At 39.5% G+C, this 20,180-nt stretch overlaps 1 protein-coding gene across 1 annotated transcript in view; it reads right to left on the bottom strand.

Annotated features, from left to right (window-relative positions):
* Window positions 1–4,578, bottom strand: part of LOC132405432 (complexin-2) — a 149,941-nt gene extending 145,363 nt beyond the window's left edge. Inside the window, exons 1-2 of the mRNA XM_059990228.1 lie at window positions 4,485–4,578; window positions 4,220–4,334 (exon numbers count right to left, since the gene is read on the bottom strand). Coding sequence (XP_059846211.1) covers window positions 4,220–4,250 — 31 coding nt within the window. The 5' untranslated portion in view covers window positions 4,251–4,334; window positions 4,485–4,578. The remainder of the gene's footprint in view (window positions 1–4,219; window positions 4,335–4,484) is intronic.
* Window positions 4,579–20,180: the final 15,602 nt, after the last annotated feature.

Below are 20,180 nucleotides of genomic sequence, written 5' to 3'. Positions count from 1 at the left end.
ATGATCTTTTGGGAACATAAAGGAAGGGAATCATAGTAATATGACAAAATGTCAGCTGAAATGTGCCCTTCCTATCATGGCTGCTTTGATTTGACTTCTGCTCCAAATTTCTGCCTGTTCTCCATTATCCTTAACTCTGTGACAATACTGTATGCACTTCACAAGGTACAGTATCACCCAGTAAGTGCAGCTGTGGCAAGAATTCCCAAATAATATGCCCATGTCCCCTTGTAATAAAGGCCAACATTTTACTTGCTAGTTGAATGCCCATGCCTGATATTAATGCTCGTATCTGCGGACATCAAAATCCCATTGTTCAGCAGCAATCTAGATTCTCTCCTGACTGGAACGATATTCTGCGTTTGATCTTTTTCCTGCTTAACAGCCAGTTTTCAGCAAGGAGATCAACAAAATGTTGTGTAAAATTATGCTCCTAAATCCACACTGTTGTTAGTGGAAAAGGTTTGCTGAAGATATCAGCAATGTCAAGAGAAAGAACAAAAGATCAGAGTTGATTTTCAGGAGAAATAGAACAGCAATCCGCATAGGTTAGATGTGCTAATTCTACGCATTTGAAAAATTGGCTAAATGAAGAATTTGTGCTGTCTTGATAAGTAATATTTATAACACATTGTGTCACTAAATGTCTTGAAAACCTTCTTCTTCTCTGTCATCAGATTTATGAAGAGGCAATAAACCCATGAACACTACCTTATTATTTCTTTTCCTTGCACTATTTATTTATTTTATAATTTATAATAATGTTATATATTTGCACTGTACTGCAGCCACAAAATAATTAAACCCAATCCTAATTCTGATTCTTCAGATCTTCTGCATCCCTCCATTTTGTGTAGTACACTCATTATGGCTGCAATTTTCATAGAAACCTTTCCACATACAAATCTTCCAAAAAGTTTCATACATCAAAATACTGTACTGCATCCAACACAACAAGCCTTCTGTGTTAACCAGAGCAAAATGAGAAATAACAGATAGGGCTGTGATAACCTTACCAGTCAGGATGGTAGTGTCATTTGATTGGAATGGGTGCAGGTGGTAAAGATGACTTGAGGAAAACAGTGGCAGTTAGCTTTTATAGTCAGCAGATAGATATGCTAGGACTGACAGGTATAGTTTCATGTTTCATGTTACTTCCATGCCACCTTTCATTCTATTTCTTAGTGACCTTTTCACGAAGTGTATAAATAACATTATAAATGGCAGTTAAATTGTGCTGATAGGTTTTCCTCAAAATTTCCAAAAGATTAGAATATCTTCCACCTTAAAAAACACTTTAATCCATTTCAAATAAAAGCTAACAAATACAAGAGCTCCATTCTTATAGTTCTTTTTCACATACTAAACAAGGGATTTAAAATAACATTTTGGTGTTCAGTAAATAGCTCTGGTTTGAAAATTTTGGAAAAGATAGAGTCATTGTAGAAACATGAGAACTCAGACGTTATGTGTTTCTACCAAGAACAACATAATGTATTTTAGAAAAGACTGGCAGAAACTCTTAAAGTTATGAGATTATTTGCTAAAGGTAGATATAGGTGTTCCAAACCAGGGTACAGAAATATAATTGAAGCAAATCATATGTGTTAGAAACCATCACAAATATTTGAAACAAATAACTTTGATTCACTTAACAATGGAAAAAGTAGGCAATTGAAGAAGAGCTAGTGGCAAGATGGAAGAGTAAGGTATTTTACTCTTACAGCTCACAATGTGATAGAGTAAGTGTTCCATGTGGACAAGTGAAATAATTGGCCACAACTGGCCCATATCTTCACTGTAATGACAAAGCTCTGGGAAGTAATTCCAGAAGCTGATTTTACTGAGTGTCGGTGTCCTCTTCTAATTACTTTTACATCATGGATATGATAGAAAGATTTCTAATTGAGTAGCCTCTAAAACTTCTTGCACAAACCATATTCCCCCACACCACACACAATATTAGAACTGGAAAGATGTCAGATTTTATTTTAGAACACTGGTTTCAACCACTTATGCCTCTGTCAAATGTGAGATGGGGAAAGATTTGTGGAAGAAAGTCTAATCATTCCTTTCAAGTGTGTCATCCATACACACCAGGTCTCATTTGTTAATATATTACATTCTAAAGTGTTATTTTTCTGAAAGTAATTATCCAATTTGCATTTGAATAAATTAAGTTTGACAGCTTCTACTCTCTTCCTGGAGACCCTTTTCCACCCATTGGTCAATTTGGTTGTTGAAAATTGTTTCTCTTAGATCCCCTTTGACACTTTTCAAATGTAAGTCATGTTGTTTACTTCTACTGTACAAAATGAGGTAAAAAGAAACTTAACATAATTCATATTATCTAGTCTCTTTAGAATTTAAACAGCAATCAAATCACCGATCAACCATTTTTAATCTAGCAGCATTGCATAACTGTACATAATTTGGCAGTACATTTTGTTTCTTCTATTATGTGGAATCTAGTTATGGTTCATTTGCTAGCTAAAGAATTGGCAGTGTTTGACAGTATAATATCTTAACCCTGCCTTCATTTGTAAAACTTTATTAGAATAGAAAACCTGTTCATCAATGAGACTTACATAAATTGAATTTAAATAAGTTCAATATTCAAGGAAGCTACTGTATTGTTTTTGGGGTTATTTTTGAAATTACTGTATTCTTTAATTTTTTTATTTCCTAATTTTGATGTCAGGTCTCCTGATCGTTATGTTGTTCAGGGGACTTGACATCAAAATTGGAAAAAGTCAAGTACTTTTTAATACAACCTACCACAATGATTACGTATGGTATTAAAAGCTAGTAAAATAAATATCTGGTGTTGATGTGTGTTGGTTGTCATATTTAATATTTGGATGAAAGTATAAACATGGCAATAAATTTTGAAGCTCCTTTCTGAATCAATGGGATATTTAACTATTCCATTGCATTATACTTTGTTCCAAATTAAAAAGCATTTTCAAAATCAATATTGTGTGAATTTTTTCCTTTATTTTCCAAGGACTATAAAAGTGTTGGCCAGTATAAGTGACCTGTGATTCCAATGGCTGTCTGCTGAATGGGTCCTGTACTGAGGAGGAGGTAAAGCATCTGTTAGTAAACTGATTTTGAGTGTTCCCTTGGGGGATGTGGGAGGTGATTTTAAGTGACAAGAACTTGACACGTTGTAACTGAAGCTGAAAAAAAAACCAGGCAAAATATTTAGAGCCAATTCAATTGATGACAAAACACCAAAAATTGTTTTCGTAGTCCCTGACCTTGCATTAACATTGAATCTTTTTCCGCGACTTCCAATCGAAATTGTGCAACTGCCTGTTGAATAAAGTGCTTTTAACTCCTTTATAAATGTCATAACTATCCCGGTAATCAAATTATTAATGAGTCACCATCAGCGTTACAAGTCGCAAATTAACCTACCGCAATATCGCATGGATAATATACGGACAAATAAATGACTTATTCTTAAGGGAGTTTCTGATTTCAGACTTCATTCAGAAAAGTATCGTAAAATATACCTACATTCCACTATCAAAAAATACACAGATAGGATATTCATAACGACGGTAAGAAAGAGTTTATTTCGTATACGTACTACAATCAATACTGATGTCTTTATTTACTTGCCAACACCCATACACTTTTGCAAGAAAGTCAGTTGAAGAGAAGTGAAGGGGCCGTGCTTGATTTTGTTCGCTTAATGTATGTGAATTTAAACTTCAGGACCCTCTCGACAAAGATGCTGATTACACGCACAGTAGTCATCAGCCCCGTTATGAAAAAGCTACAAGGTAACAGTTAAGTATACTGTCGCTTTAAGAGAATATATCGGATTTATGAACATCATTATCGCTGTGCCAGTCATAAAGCCTCTCGGGATATAGAATCTTATAATAGGCACTAATCCCCTAGCACCCGGCTCCTTGATCTTCCTGCATCATTTAACCTTTCCGCCGATTTTTAGCATACAGCGTGACCTTGAGCAAACAACAGATCGTGCTGGAACCTCACGTGCCAGATCTGGCTCTTATTTTTCTCTCTCTATGAAATCCTGAGTTAAAGTAAGAATGAGTAGCGAACATTGATATCGCGCGCACTAAAATCGGGACAAAGATTGCCAGTGCACAATTAAGACGGAGCGATTCTAATATCATTCTTCCGTGTTTGATAACAGCATCGCAGACTTGTCCAAATAATAACGACTAGCTTTACTCACCGCCCAGCGCTTGCTTCATAACGAAATCCATGGTGCTTAACTAATTGTCTTCACTCCTAATTTAAGAAGCTTTCATTCAGATTTGCTGTTGAATTGCCCAAGAACGCCGACAGACCTGGAAACAAGATATAAGGAAAATAGATTACAATGTGTTGTTGAATTGCTTCGTTTCTGCGCTCGCGCTTTGCTGGAAGAGAGTTCAGTTTACAGCTTTGTATACTTATATTGGTAGGCTATAGTCCCATATATTACAGGACGTGTGTACCGTTGTCTTAGTCTCTGTGAAATGGGATCTACGGACGCCGACTCCTTTTTCATTTATTTTTTGGATGTACAATAACTAAAGGCGTGTCTGCAAGTTACGGACGCCGTAGGAAGCTACGTTCTGTAGGCAGTATGACTCTCTCTAGTGGTGGAGGTGCTTCTTGCAGTTAGTTGCCTCAGCTTTCAATTTTACACTGGTGTGCATACTTGTCACATCAAACGCCGCGCTCGTACGTGTTATTTACTTATCGGCTTGCTTTCCTGTGACCTTTTCAAGATCTATGGCGAGACTCACTGACGATGTTGACAAGTACTTTGTTCTTTGCTTACATTGAATTGTTCTTGTGTTTGGGCGGGATTTGATTGCCTCGAACTATGAGCTGAGTGTTGGTTGCTGCAATTTGTGAGGGGTTAAACACGAATTTACATGAATGTGTAATTTCATTCAGATCACTGTCTGACATTTGTGAGGGGAAGCTTCTATTCGATGGGGCTAATATAAATTAATGACGGGAAGTTGCAATGAGCAAATTTGGGGAGACAGGCAATCCCAGCTCTGCAGAATCCCAGCATTTACTGTGCATAATTTAGTTCCCTATAGGTCATCATTAAAACATTGCGGTTACTCCCCGGGAGTTAGAAATTAAACGTGAAGCCGCGAACAACTAAGCTTCAGAGAAAATTATAAACCCAATTAATGTGACAGACGGCGACCATGCGAGCTTCGCCTTTGATCAACTGCGGCTCCAGTCGCAAAAGTGGCAAGTGCCAGAAAGACAGTTTCCTATGCTCAGGTTGCTTTCTGTCTCCCAGCGTACTGGGAAGATACTTTGCGCATTCGGTTATAAACACCCACTTGGATCACGCCCAAGTACTTCCAGTTCTTTTTTTTTTCTTAAGCTTTCTAAGTATGGTAGTAATTTTCCTTCCTACGAAGCTATATTGTGTATTGTCGCCATCACTGCGACTCCAAAGGCGCAGAAAAACGCCGCAAGCCTACATGATAGGACAACCCCTTCCCAGGCTGGTGCCCTGAGCACATTTGTAACAGGTGCCTATAGCCCTGGGAAACAAGTGCATCCACGGCGAACTTGCATCAGAGACCGTTTTCTCTATTGCGTTACAGGTGTTTGGCATAATTATACATGAAAGACTTCAGTGTAGTTAGCAAATTGAACATAACCCCACATGAGAGACCCCTTTCGATGTAGTGCTGTTAATGGGTACCCAGAGCAATACATTGACCATACAGCATTCAGTCGGTGAGTATTCGTCTCCTTTCCTTCCAAAAAGTAAATGAAAATCACTACTCTGAGCAGGAATCTTGACCAGTGCGTGGTACAGCTGATTTACTGGGAAGAAAGAGCCCGAGCGCATTCTGCATGCGCACCTTTAGTATTCCACACGCATTTTCACCGCTGGCAAAGTAAAGGGGCGGGGCATACAAAACAACAAATTTTGAAATCAAGCAAGGATGATAGCACCTGCCATGTATCAGTAACATTTGCCGAATAGTTGCTGTGCCTTAGGGAGAGCGCAAGTTATTAATTGCGCAGTCAAGGAGAGGGAGCTTCTGAGAGACATACTGGAGCGTTGTCGGAAAACCACCCACCCCCTGGCAGCTCTGAATGAAAAGAAATAATCGATCTTACTTCAGATTGATCGATATGTGGAATGTTTCGACGGCGCGCGTGCAGAATACGTCTTGGTATCTTTCTTCCCTGCAAATCACTTGCACCACGCTTCCGTCGAGATTTCTACTTAGTTTGGCGAGAGCCTGTGAGGGGAGAGTCCTGAATACAGTATTACGATACAGACACCACGAGAAACCTACACCAGGAAACTATTCCCAACACCTTCCGCCCACAATTTCCAGCTTCAGTATACAGATCTGCTTTCAGTTTTCGAGCAAACAACTTCGGTATTACTTGCACTGCTGATTCATATTGATTCCATGCGTAGTGTTTCTTCCCACTCACCATTAATGCACATGGTTTAGGCAGGTTAGTGCTGGCTAAGCACAATGAGATTATTTATTGCCCTATGTTAAAGCAAATGAAATATAAAGGGTATATGTGAGGGATCGGATTTACAGTAATCTCTCACTTTATTTTCTTTGCATTAATTGGACTACGGTTTCGTCATGCCGGCTTGTAACCCTCCGGGGAGCTGCTTCATGTTTACTCGCAATGCGAGATATCCATTTCCTCTTCTCAGCTGATGCGCGTGATTTCCTTCTGGTCCTGAGCTCAGTGAATGCTCATCAACAATGACAATGACCATGGTAAATTATCGACGGGATATTCAAGTGGGCCTCAAACAGATCCTGGCCGTAACCCGCTGTGCCAGCATTAATGACAGGTTTCGCGCTCGAATCTGCACCTGTTGCAAACCGGAATCTAGAGGCACCCATTGTTGTTTCATCTTTTCAACTCCTTCTCCTGGTTGGCGGGTCGTATGAGTTTACTTCATCTTGAGTCTTTAGATATTTCTCACTAACACCATGAAGCCATTCTCGGCCTCATCCTGTGCCTTTCATTTTGCGGACCCTGCTTTTTTGTGATATTACTGCCTATCGCATCTTGCTGAGCAGCCAAGTCCCGTCAATCTCAACAATTTAAGAGGAATTCGGCTCCTTTCTTTTAAGCGTGCGGTGTTTGTTCTCCGCTCGACCTTCTTTCTCGCTTTTATTTCTCAGATGTGAAGAGGGAAGGATCTCAAACCTAACCCCCCTCCTCTGAACTAGAAACAGGTGTCACTCGTCTCAAAAATTATACCCGGGGATTCGTTTCAATCTGGCAGCCTTTACCTTGTTTTCCAAGTGGTTGAAGATCAGAATTACTGTTCTTAAAATTGGACGCCAAGACGACGAAGAACAATTGCGCTCTATTCTCTTACAATTATCCGACGGTGCAATGCGAGTAGCCAAAAAGCCACGTTTTGAAGCCTCGCTTAGCAATGAAGCTTAACCTTGAGAACTTATTGGTTCGCCCGTGTTGCTTTTACCTACCATTTCACTGATTGTGTACAGCAAAGGGACACGCTAGATTTGAAAGACGCATGTTTCGTAATGCAATTGTCACTTTCAATACCAAATCAATGAATCATAACAATCAAATACTGAAGGACAAAAGATCATCAGTATCAACCCTATCAAACGGAGACTCAGTTCCCAGGGAAAAACCATTACCTAAACTAAATAAAGACACAATAAACACGGCCTCTCATAGGAAAATCTCATTTAGAATTTGTTTTCCTATGAAATGCCTTCTCAACCCTTAGAAAGCTTGGATAAATCCGTGATTTTATTTTCAGGTGGGCTTTATTCCAAACGCAAGCTGTTCGGAACTGAACTGGTTTCATCTCCTGTTGGGCAAAGAAACAACCGGCAGATGCTGGGACTCGAATTTCTTACTGAAACCAGCAACAAAGAGTCAGGGTCATTGCATCCCTCTGCCAACTTCCCCACAGGGGACACTGCAATGTATCAATTACAGTCATCAGTCACTGGGAAATACATTTCATCATTTTTAAAACAGGTTTGAAATTTCTAAAGATCAAAAGTAGGGCTATTTTGTGTGCTGGTGAGGTATAATACTAAAAATGGGAAAGAAAGCTGGGTGTGATATCCACAGCCACAAATGTTTCTAGAATTATCTCCAATACATTTGCAATGAGTTATGTTTCTTTCAAGGAACGCACTCAATTAGCTGGTTGGCTAATTTACTAAGTATGAACTTTGCTTGCACATATATGCCCAAACAACTATTTGCTCTTGTCACGTGACCAGCATGTTGTCAAAAACGGAAGTGATCACCCGAAGGCTTTAATCCACAATGGTCTAACCAACTTCAATTTACTTGGAGGATGCCAAACTTTGCATGTGCTGAGGTAATCTGGACAAATCCTGATTTGTCCTTGACAATGAACACCAATTAAGTTAACTACAAGAAAATCTTATTTTGATAAATGTGTAATGGCTGAAGCTAAATGTATTCAACAATGATTGTTGGCGAGCATGATTCTGTTGATGTAAATGTTCTCTTTTGGTTAGAGAGCGCTAATCTATGATTGGTTATTTAAAAAGTGATTAATCAGAGACCAGGTATGTTCATTTCTCGGCAGGTGCAGCCAATTCACTGGGGCCTATAATAAAAGTGCAGAAAAAAGGAAGAAGTAATTCTCTGTTCAAAATATGGAATTACTCACACTGTTTCTTCTAAACAGCACTACAACGCAGTACGTAAAATGCTCCCGCGCACAAAGCCTTTGTTGCAGCGCAGTTGGAATTGGGCGCAGCCAAAAAACGTTTACGAAACATGAAAGAATTTCTTTGTTGTATTGTATTTCACTGTACCGTTCAATTAATCAATAAAATCAAAAGCGCTTCAACTTTTCTCAGTGAAGGCAAAGCACAAGGTATCCACTTGAATTACTCTAGGGAGCCTCTCCTTCAGTTGAATCTGTGAACTCTATTGTAGGCTTGTGATTATGAAGTACATTTAGAACAACAGATAATCCAACTGTTTATTTTGAGGGAGTGACTAAAATAGTGTGATTCTGCCAGTTGATCTTTGGTTAGCTTTGTCTCCATCAATATCCAAACACATAAAGAAACATTGCAGTCCAAATCCCTAAAAGCTAATATGCTACAGACAGTTGGGGTGAGGGGGATGGAAGCAATGTAAAGAGAGAGAAGAGGACATGCAATTGTACAGGTTTGCCTTCAGCCTCCTCAGTCATCTTACACTGTTATTGCTAACATCATTTGAAAACCCAGTAGCCGTTATTTCTTGATGGCAATGCTGCAATACGTGAAACAAACTCTTTGCCTTGGTGTAATGTCCAGAATTGATAGAATTACTGTTGACAAACCATTAAATATTAAATGATGCATTATTTTGCAAAGGCACTGACTTTCCAAATGTCTAACATTGATTTTTTAAAAATATAATTATATCTACATATTGCATTTTTCAATTAGCATTAATAATATATTTCATAATGTTCTATCTGTATATGAATCAAGTTCAAACAGGGTACAGAATGATAAGGGTCTTACAATTTAATCATTGTGTGTTATCTTTTCCTAAAGAGATTCATTATATTGAATAATTTCTCAGTATTTTCCTTTGTGTGTTCAATTCCATGTTCTGAAATCATTTGAAAAATATACAGTATTGCCAGTATTCTACCTGTGTTTTGCTACAAGTAGCAAATCACGTCTCTAGTATTTGTCCAGTTGCAAGTTGCTGTAAACCAAACATACCAGTGCCCTCTACAGGGAATCATCAAACTACGTGAACAGGTTTAGTCACCGTGTACCTTCTTAATCAATCAAATTGTCACAGTATTTAAGAGTCTGAACCAGAATAAGAATGCTAAATTAGTGAAATGTCAGATAATGTTCAAAATGCAAAACTAAAAAAAATTGAGATCGTGAGAGGTAAAAGGCACAGATTTTAACTATTAATGGGACCTCTCATTGGCAAATCTTAATGTTCCATACTGCAATGACTGTTGGATTGTATTTAAGACTTCCCGCATTGTTGAAAACATATCTGAATGGAAATGCAGAAGACTTAATTTGTTATGATATATTTAGTCTGTATGTACAACCTCTCCCCAGGCTCTTCATTTGTATGAAAAAAAAACAGATGCCAAAAAGCTAATTTTGTGCAGCATGAGGAGAACCAAAATATCCTTACCATTTCTTTCAAAATCTTACGTGCAATTGTGCAAAAAATGTATGAGAAATGTTTTTTCCTCTACATATTAAAGGCAACTAATGCTCAACTAAGCAAAATGTGTGTGTCCCTTACTCATGGACAATAAGAAGGCTAAAGCATTTTTAACAAAGGGTGGAAGTTTGGTTGGGTAATTCTCACAATATTTTTTGAAGAGTCACTCGATGGTTGTAGTAAACCAGGGAGATATTGCCTGCTAAGATCATGAGATATCGGAGCAGAATTAGGCGATTTGGCCCATCAAGTTTGCTCCAGCTTCCAACATGACTAATTTACTAACCCTCTCAACTTCTTGTTCTGTCTTTTCCCATAACTTTTGACACCCTGATTAACCAAGAACCTGTGAGACTCTGCTTTAAATATACTCAATGACTTGGCCTCCACAGATGCCTGTGACAATGAGTTCCATAGATTCTCCACCCTCCAGCTAAAAAAGTTCCTCCTTATCTCTGTTCTAATTGGATGTTTCTGTATTCTGAGGCTGTGCCCTCTGGTTCTAGACTCAGCCACCATAAGAAAGGTCATCTCTACACCCTCTATATCTAGGCCTTTCAATATTTGAATAGGTTTCAATCAGATCTCCCCTTATTCTTCAAAACTCTAGCGAGTACAGGCCCAAAGGCATGAAACATTCCTCATACATTAAACCTTTCAGTCCTGGAATCATTCTTGTGGACCTCCTTGGACTCTCTCCAATGCCAGCACATCTTTTTTTAGATAAGGGGACCAAAACTGCTCACTATATTCCAGCGCAGTCTGAATAATATCCTATGAAGCCTCAGAATTATATAATTGCTCTTATATTCTAGTCCTCTTGAAATAAATGCTAACATTGCATTTATTTGCAATGCATAACATTCCATTCTTATATGTCTATCCATGGCCTCCTCTACTGTCAAGATGAAGCCACATTCAGGTTGGAGGAACAAAACCTTATATATCGGCTGGGTAGCCTTCAACCTAATGGCATGAACATTGACTTCTCTAACTTCTGTTAATGGCCCTCCTCCCCTTCTTACCCCATCCTTGATATATTTAGCTTTTATCCCCCCTCCTCCTTTCTTTTCTCTCTTTCTGCCCATCACTCTGCCTCTTCTCTAACTCCCTCTGGTGCTCCCCTCCCCCTTTCTTTCCCCCTTGGCCTCCCGTCCCATGATCCTTTCCCTTCTCCAGCTCTGTATCCCTTTTGCCAATCACCTTTCCGGCTCTCAGCTTCACCCCACCCCCTCCGGTCTTCTCCTATCATTTTGCATTTTTCCTTCCCCCTCCTACTTTCAAATCTCTTACTATCTTTCCTTTCAGTTAGTCCTGACAAAGGGTCTCAGCCCAAAATGTCGACAGCGCTTCTCCCTATAGATGCTGCCTGAACTGTTGCGTTCCACCAGCATTTTGTGTGTGTGTTGCTTGAATTTCAGCATCTGTAGATTTCCTCGTGTTAACATTGCATTTTTCTTCTTTACCACTGACTTAATCAGCAAGTTAACCTGGAGGAAATCTTGTGCAAAGACTCCCAGGACTCTTTGCTACTCTGAGTTTGTGTAATTTCTCCCTGTTTTAGAAAATAGTATATACATTCAATATATATATATATATTCATTCTATTAAAGTGCATGACTATACACATGCCTACACTATATTCTATCTGCCACTTCTTTGCTTATTCTCCCAGTCTGTTTAAGTCCTTCTGTAGCCACAAGACCTTCTTTAGATCTGATGTCTCGATCTACAAGCCTAGGTACACAACTAAATTGTGAATTTTTAACCAAAACTCTTCACTGCCAAGACTTCAAGCTTTAGCAGGGGTACTGTCTGCTCCAGAGACTTGGCTTTTTTTTTGTTGGGATATTATCTTTGCTACTTCTTTTTTTGTCAGACGTAGTGGCAAGACTAAATTGACTTGGTTGCTATGGCTTGGTGTCAATGAAGATCACAATAAGCCCAGTGTTGTGGTTGGAGTGGTTTTGAAGAGCTCTCTCCAGCAGACATTGATGAGTTCACCCCACCTCTTGGTTGTCAGTCAAGAGGAGTCTTAGATATTTGGGCCATAAATGACCTTAAGGGTGTTGAAGAACCTATGTATTGTTAGGGTGCTGACAAGCCAATGATCCTCCTGTGCTCTCACTGCATACAGAGTATTCAAATGCTCATCATATATCAACCCGATCATATCCAGAATAATACTCGTGAATCTCCTCTGGACGTTTTCCAATGCCAGCACACCTTTTCTCAGATATGGGGCCCAAAACTATTCACAACACTCCAAGTGTGGTCTGACCACAGCTTTGTAAAACCTCAGCATTACATCCTTGCTCTTATATTCTAGTCCCCTGGAAAAGAACTCCAACATTGCATTTGCTTCCTTACCACTGACTCAACCTGCAAGATAACCTTTAGAGAATCCTGCACAAGGACTCCCAAATCCCTCTGCACATCTGACTTTTGAATTTTCTCTGTGTTTAGAAAATAGCCTGTGCCTTTATTCCTTCTATCACACTTTCCCCTATACTATATTCCATCTGCCACTTCTTTGCCCATTCTCCCAATCTGCCTGAGCCCTTCTGCAGCCTCTCTGCTTCCTCAACACTACCTGCCCCTCCACCCATCTTTGTATCATCCACATACTTGGCCACAAAGCCTTCAAATCCATTGTCAAAATCAGTCCCAATAGCGCCTCCTATAGGTCACCCCTAGTCACTGGCAGCCAACCAGAAAAAGCTCCCTTTATATTCATAAATTTTTCATGAAGACATTCATAAAGTTTTTTAATGTTAATCCACAAGGGATTTCTCTGCAGAATCAAAGGCTCTGTTATTAATAATCATGTTTTGAACCACAGTAAGAACTGTACTAAGCCTGACCTGCAAAGTTTCTCCAGCATTTTGTGTGTGTTGCTAAAGAACCATATAATTGGATTTGGCACATCACATAATGGATTTGAGTAGGTTGTGAAACATGACCACAGTGATATTGTCAAGGCTTTGGTGTTTGTACACTCAGGTAATGGCACCAGATAATGACCATCTGATGCTTAGGTCCCCCAAAGGTTCATGAGTACTGCAGAAAAATGATGGGGCTATCAAAATGTGAACTTGTATTCACTGGAATTTTTTCCTAAGTTAAACATTTGGGCAGATCTCATCACACAAAAGTTAGACATAGGGCATTTGGTTATCTGGCCTACTCCATTATTCATTAAGAGTCTTGCTGATCTTTTACTTCAGCATCATATTCCTGAGCTCTTGATTCCTTAATATGCCAAACCCTATTGTACTCCATCTGAAATATTCTGAGCATCTGAACTTCCGACAGTGCTCCTGAAGTTTTGTAAAACTGTGTATATTTCAAAGGAATCTCTTGCTATTCTAAACTCTTTCTGTTAATCTTTCTCATAGGACAATCCCATCATCAAAGAATGAATCTCAAGAATTTTCATTTTAGTCTCACTATAATTGATCTAAACTTCATTAGGTTAGGAGTACAGATATGTTCACAATATTTCAGGTATTATCTCACTGGCGCTCTAAATAATTTTAGTAATGTGTCTTTCCTCATTTTCTTGCAATTAAGGTCAACATACTATTTGATTTCAAAACTGCTTGTTGTTCCAACATATTAGCTTTCAGTAGTCTGTGTACAGGGAGTACTGTTCTAGTTTTCAAATAGTGGATGATGCTTCAGAAATGTTGGTTCAAAAGGACATTAGAGAAGCTCAGGTTTAATGAGGATCAGATCAATAATTGCTGAGAAACAAGATCAATGCTGTTCAAATTGAGAGTGAATCCAAATAAACCAGAAGTCAAGCATTTCTACTTTAAGTTGTTTGAAGCCATATTTGAGGTCAAACTGTGGATATCTGGAACAAGTTGCTAGTTTCTGTGGCAGACAATACTTGGGAGGAAGAGCTGATCCTTTTTTATAAATAAAAAAAAAGCCAGAGTTAACTCCTAGGGATTAAAAGCATATAAGCTCCATCCACCCCCAATAAGCCAGGCAGAATCTATAGAGAGAAACAGCTAACAACACAGTTAATGCTTTATGACTGAGTTTCTGTCAGAACTGGGAGTTGTGGGAAGAAGTTGTTTGATGACAAGAAAATATTCATATCTCTTTTGCTAAGTTCATTTAGGTTCTATTTGGTTTCCTGCTTCTCTCAAGGCATCACTTTTGTTTTGGATGAGCATCAAATATGTGTGGAATAGTCTGGATGGATCAGAGGTCTTTGTCTCTCTGTCAACATTTGTGTGACAAACACTGACAGAGCGAAAATCTTTTTATGCCACTTCAAGATTTTCTTGGAAATTAAATGAAAAATGAACATGACTTCTTGTTGACACAGTCTAAGGACCACATGCAACCTTAGAGCTTACCAATCTAAAGCTAATTAAATGAGAAATTGTCCATGCATTTATGAATGAAGTAAATAATGTGATTTGGCTGTCTTCTAGTTTCTTCTTAATCTGTTTTATTTATCGTTCAATATTTCATCAATATTAAAAAACATCCCTAATGCAGTCGATGATGGATATAAACTAATTTTGTAATTGCTTTAGATAATAGCTTTATTATGTGGATATACATCACTTTCAGATATCTTATAACCAGAGAAAATTGAATTCAGATATCTGGTCTTTATGAAGAAATATAATTTTAAGTTCAATTAAACAGTTTCTAGTTTCTAAAAAATACCTTGCAAGTATTTGAACCAAGCCAGTTGTTGAAATATATAAAGCTTGATAGACTTACAGTTGATTAGGAAAATATTCAGCTATTTCGGTGTCTGCAAAGATTCTAAGGGCAGAACCTTAAATAGAAACACTTTTACTTAAAATCTCTGCCTCATATAACAACTACAATCAGGGGCATCATTTTATTATGCAGCTGCTTGACCACGAGGACCATCTTTAGCTGTTTTCACTCAACATCTGCAAGTGTTTTGGCCATTATCTGGATTCACTAATTCCTGCATGTTTGGTTTCATTTATGCCAAAGGACAGAAAATATAACCGATCCTCAACGTTTGCTGTGATATTACCTTTTGTCTTTGAACTTAAATTCAGTAAACTGTATATCCCTTTTATAAATCCAGAATATGACAGTTAAAAAATAAATACAGTGTATTATAACTGCATTAGTAGGTGCAAATTATTCCATAAATTCCAGTCACATTCATTAAATAAGAACAGGAAAATGAATGTCCTTTTATTTACTGATCCACTTGATCAATAATCTTGGGTTTCACATACATTAAAAATGCAGTAATGCAGTTGACTTTTAATTCAACTTTTATAGAATGTTCTTGACAGATATGGCAGACACAAATATTATAAGTTTTTCAGATATTTTTATCAGATCCAAAATGAAAATATCGCATTAAGTTGTTTAGATGCTTCTCATGATTCGAATCCATGTTCCCTCTGACCTTGAATCCCTAACAATCAAATGCTATCCATTCTATTTACCAAGGGAATTCTCCTCCAAACTCTTGACCATAGTCTGTGGTAAAGAAGACAAATGTAATGTTGGCATTTATTTCAAAGGGAATATAATATAAAAGCAAGGAGGTAATACTAAGGCTTTATAAGACTCCAGTCAGGCTGCACGTGGGATATTGTCAATACTTTTGGGCCCCATGTCTCAGAATGGATGTGTTGTCATTGAACAGAGTCCAGAGGAGCTTTACGAGGAAGGTTCCAGGAATGAAGGGGTTAACATATAAGGAGCATTTGTCAGTTTTGGGCCTGAACTCACTGGAATTTAGAAGGATGCTGGGGGGGGGGGGGGGTGTGCAGTGCGGGGATCTCATTGAAACCTACCACTGTTGAAAGGACTAGATAGGGTGGATGTGGAGATGATGTTTCCTATGGGGTCATCCAGAATTGGGACAGCATCAAAATTGAGGGGCGACCTCTTTGAACAGAGGTAAGGACGAATCTGTTTTAGCGAGAGGGTAGTGAATCTGTGGAATGCTCTGTCACATACTGTTATGGAGGTCAAGTCTAGGGGTGTATTTATGGCAGATGTTGATAGTTTTCTGCTTGGTCAGGGCAACAAAGAATATGGCAAGAACGTAGGTATATGGGGTTGAGTGAGATCCTGCATCAGCCATGATAGAATGGTGGAGCAGACTCAATGGACTGAATGGCCTAGATTTGCTCCTATGTCTTGTGGTCTTATAGTTTACATACCACCAGCAGCTGACCATAATCAAGCATTTGAGATACTGAAAGATAACATCCCCAAAACAAGAAGCAATTCATCCCGATGCATTGCATATTATAGTCAGGGATTTCATCCTAGCTTACTTGAATAAAACCCTGCCCAATTACCATCAGTATATAACCTGTAGCACTTGAAGTCCCAACACATTATACCACTGTTTTACTAGGATAAGGTATGTCTACTGTTCATTGCTCAGACTGCACTTCAGCAAATCAGATCACTTGACTGTCCTTCTCCTATCTGCATACAGAAAGAGGCTAAAGAGCAAAGCTCTATTGATTAGGACAACAAATTAGTGGTGATGGGAGGCAGAAGAGAGGCTATGGGTTTGCTTTGAGTCAGTGAATTGGGCAGTTGAAGGACTCATCTGTGGATCTCAATGAAAACACAATGGTTGTAACTGACTTTACTAAAACCACTGTAGTTGAGTGTGTCCCTGCAAAATCATTTAGACTCTTCCCCAATCAGAAGCCCTGGATGATCCATGAGATTGGCAAACTATTGAGGATTAGATCAGAGGCATTCAGGTCTGGTGACCAAGAAAGTTACAAGGGGTCTCTGGATCTCTGGAAAAACCATCTTATCGGTTAAGTGGCAATTCTGGACTAAACTTCAGAACCAGAATCAGGTTCAATATCACTGGCTTATGTAGGGAAATTCATTGTTATGTAGCTGCAGTACATTGCAATACATAATAATAACAACTGTAAATTACAGTAAGAAGCTACATTAAATAAATAGTGCAAAAAGAGACAAAAAAAAGTAATGAGGTACTGTTCGTAGGTTCAATGTTTGTTCAGAACTCTGAAGGCAGAGAGAAGAAATATTCCTGAACCCTGAATACATGCCTTCCTGCTGCTGTACCTCCTCCTTGACGGTAGCAATGAGAAGAGGGCAAGATGTGGATGATGGGAGGTCCTTAATGATGGGTGCTACTTTTTCAAGGCATTACTCCTTGAACACATTCTGGATGTTGGGAAGGCTAGTGCCCATGATTGGGCTAACTGAGTTTGCAACTTTCTGTATCTTATTTTGATCCTGTGCAATACTTGCACCCCCCACCCACCATACCAGATGGTAATGCTGCCAGTTAGAATTCTCTCCCCAGTCTTTTTGGTGACGTACCAAATCCCCTCAAACTCCTAATGAACTATAGCTGCTGCCATGCCTTCTTTGTAGCTGCATTGATATGATGCACCCAGGTAGACCCTCAGAGATGTTGACACCAAGGAACTCAAAATTGCTCACCCTTCAATAAGGACTGATGTGTTCCCATGTCTTGCCCTTTCTAAAGTCCACAATCAATTCTCTGGTCTTACTGACATTGAGTGCAAGGTTGATGCTGAATCAGCACTCATCCAGCTGATCTATCTCACTCCTGTACGCCTTCTCAATACCAATTGAAAGTCTGCCAACAATAGTTGCGTTGTCAGCAAATTTATAGATGCCATTTGAGCTGCCTAGCCAAACAGTAATGGGTATAGTGAGAGTAGAGTAGTGAGATATGCACGCATCCTTGAGGTGCGCCAGTGTGGTGGCAAGGTTATTTGCAATCCACACAGACTGTGGTCCTTTGGTGAAGACTTTGAGGATCCTGCAGAGAGAGGCACAAGGGTCCAGGTTTTGGAGCTTTTTAATTAGAACTATAGGAATTATTCTGTGAACCACTGAGCTGTAGTCAATAAACAATAGCCTGCCACAAGTATCAATATTGCCCAGGTGATCCAAGGTTGCGTGAAAAGCCAATAAGATTGTATCTATTGTAGACCCATTGTGGCGATAGGCAAATTGCAGTGGGTCCAGGTCCTTGCTGAGGCAACAGTTGATTCCAGCCAAAACCAACCCTTCAGAGCATTTCATCAAATAAGTGCGAGTGCTACTGGATGATAGTCATTAAGGCTGCTCACCCTGTTCTTCTTGGGCACTAATATAATTGTTGCCCTTTGCAGATGGGATCTACCAACTGTAGCAATGAGAAATTGAAAATGTCTTTGACACACCCACCAGTTAATTAGCACAGCCTTTCAGAACCCTACTAGGTACATGGATTGTCACCCTTGTCGTGTGGAGAAGCTTGTGTGGTCCTGAGATCCCAAGAGTGATGACTTCTGGAGCTATGCTCCTGGTAGGGTCACCCATGGTGGTAAGGTTGAGGTTGAGGTCCCTGACAAAGAACAACCCAACCAAAACCTCAATGGCAGAACAGGCAGATGAAGTTACTTCGAACTCAATGGCTGTGAAGGCAGAAGAAGGCTGCAACAAATCCATCAGCTCCAATCATCATGGTTTCCATGCCATTGGAATCAGTTGGTTGATTTGTGAAGTATCGCGTGCTTCTTGTACACCTTAAACAAATACGCGCACAGGCATCTTCACTCTGTGGTCCACTTCTTCAGAAGGAAGACCATCATCCTCGACCTCGAGGGATAGCCATGATGACAACATCTTTAGGGCCTGTTGCCTTGCGAAGATTAACCTTCTTCAAAGGCGTTCTGATGTAAGTCTCCGGGACAGAGCTCACAGGGTCACCGGATGCTGCAGGGATTCTCATAGCTGTGGTTTTTTTCTCACTTTGAACTTGAATCAATGAAGAATGTTTGACAGTTGTGGCAGAGCTTGAATACTATCATGTTTTATGAAGTTAAATTAAGTGACACAGGCGACGGTAGCACTTCACTTCCATATGAGCTCAATGTTGTCTATGCTTGCTTTAACCATCAAAAAATGGGCACACTCCCGCAGCCCCTGATGACCCTGTGATTTCAGTCTCTGGGGCCAATGTGCAAGGAACCTTCAGGAGGGTGAACCCATGGAAAGCATCTGGCCCAGACTGGTCAAGAACTAAAGACTGACTGGAGTGTTCACTGAGATATTTATCCTCTCGCTTCGGGAGTCTCAGGTACCCTGCTCTTCAAGTAGGCTCCAATCACAACAATGACTTGCCTTAATGACTTCCACCCAGTAGCACTAACATCCACAATCATAAAGTGTTTTGAGCAATTAGTGATGAAACATACCGGCCACTCCCTGAGAAGTGATGCAACTTGGATCGACTCAAATTTGCCCACTGAGACAACAGGTCCACAGCAGATGCCATCTTTTCAACTCCTCACACACAACACAGCAAAGGTGCATATATCAGGATGCTCTTTATCAACTGCAGTTCAGCCTTCAATACTATCATCCTCTCAAAACTAATCAATAAAGTTCAAAATCTTGGCATCATTACCCCTTTGTGCATAGGATCCTTGACTTCTTCACTTGCAGATCCCAGTCAGTTCGGATTGGCAACATCTCCTCCACAATCTCCATCAGCACAGGTGCACCGCAAGATATTTTGCATAGCCTCATTCTCTGCTCACTTTATAATCATAACTGTGTGGCTAAGCACAGCTGTAATGCCGTATTCATGATTGCTGATGAGATCATTGCTGTAAGCCAATTCAAAGGTAGTGATGAATCGACATATAGAGGGAGATTGAAAATTCAGCTGAGCAGTGCCAAAATAACAATGTCTTACTCAAAGCCAGCAAGACCAAAGAGCTGACTATTGATTTCTCAAGAAGGAAACCAAAGGTTCATGAGCCAGTCTTCACTGGAGGACCAAAGGTGGTGAGGATCATAAACTTTAAATTCCTTGGTGTTATTATTTCCGAGGACCTGTCCTGAGCCCAGTATGTAAGTGCAATTTTGAAGAGAGTATAGCAGCGCCTCTACTTCCTTCAGAGTTT

The sequence above is a fragment of the Hypanus sabinus genome, chromosome 15, assembly GCF_030144855.1.
Source record: "Hypanus sabinus isolate sHypSab1 chromosome 15, sHypSab1.hap1, whole genome shotgun sequence".
Classification (NCBI taxonomy): Eukaryota; Metazoa; Chordata; class Chondrichthyes; order Myliobatiformes; family Dasyatidae; genus Hypanus; species Hypanus sabinus.
The sequence above is the reverse complement of the archived record's forward strand: the minus strand, read 5'-3'. Positions and strand labels throughout refer to the sequence as shown.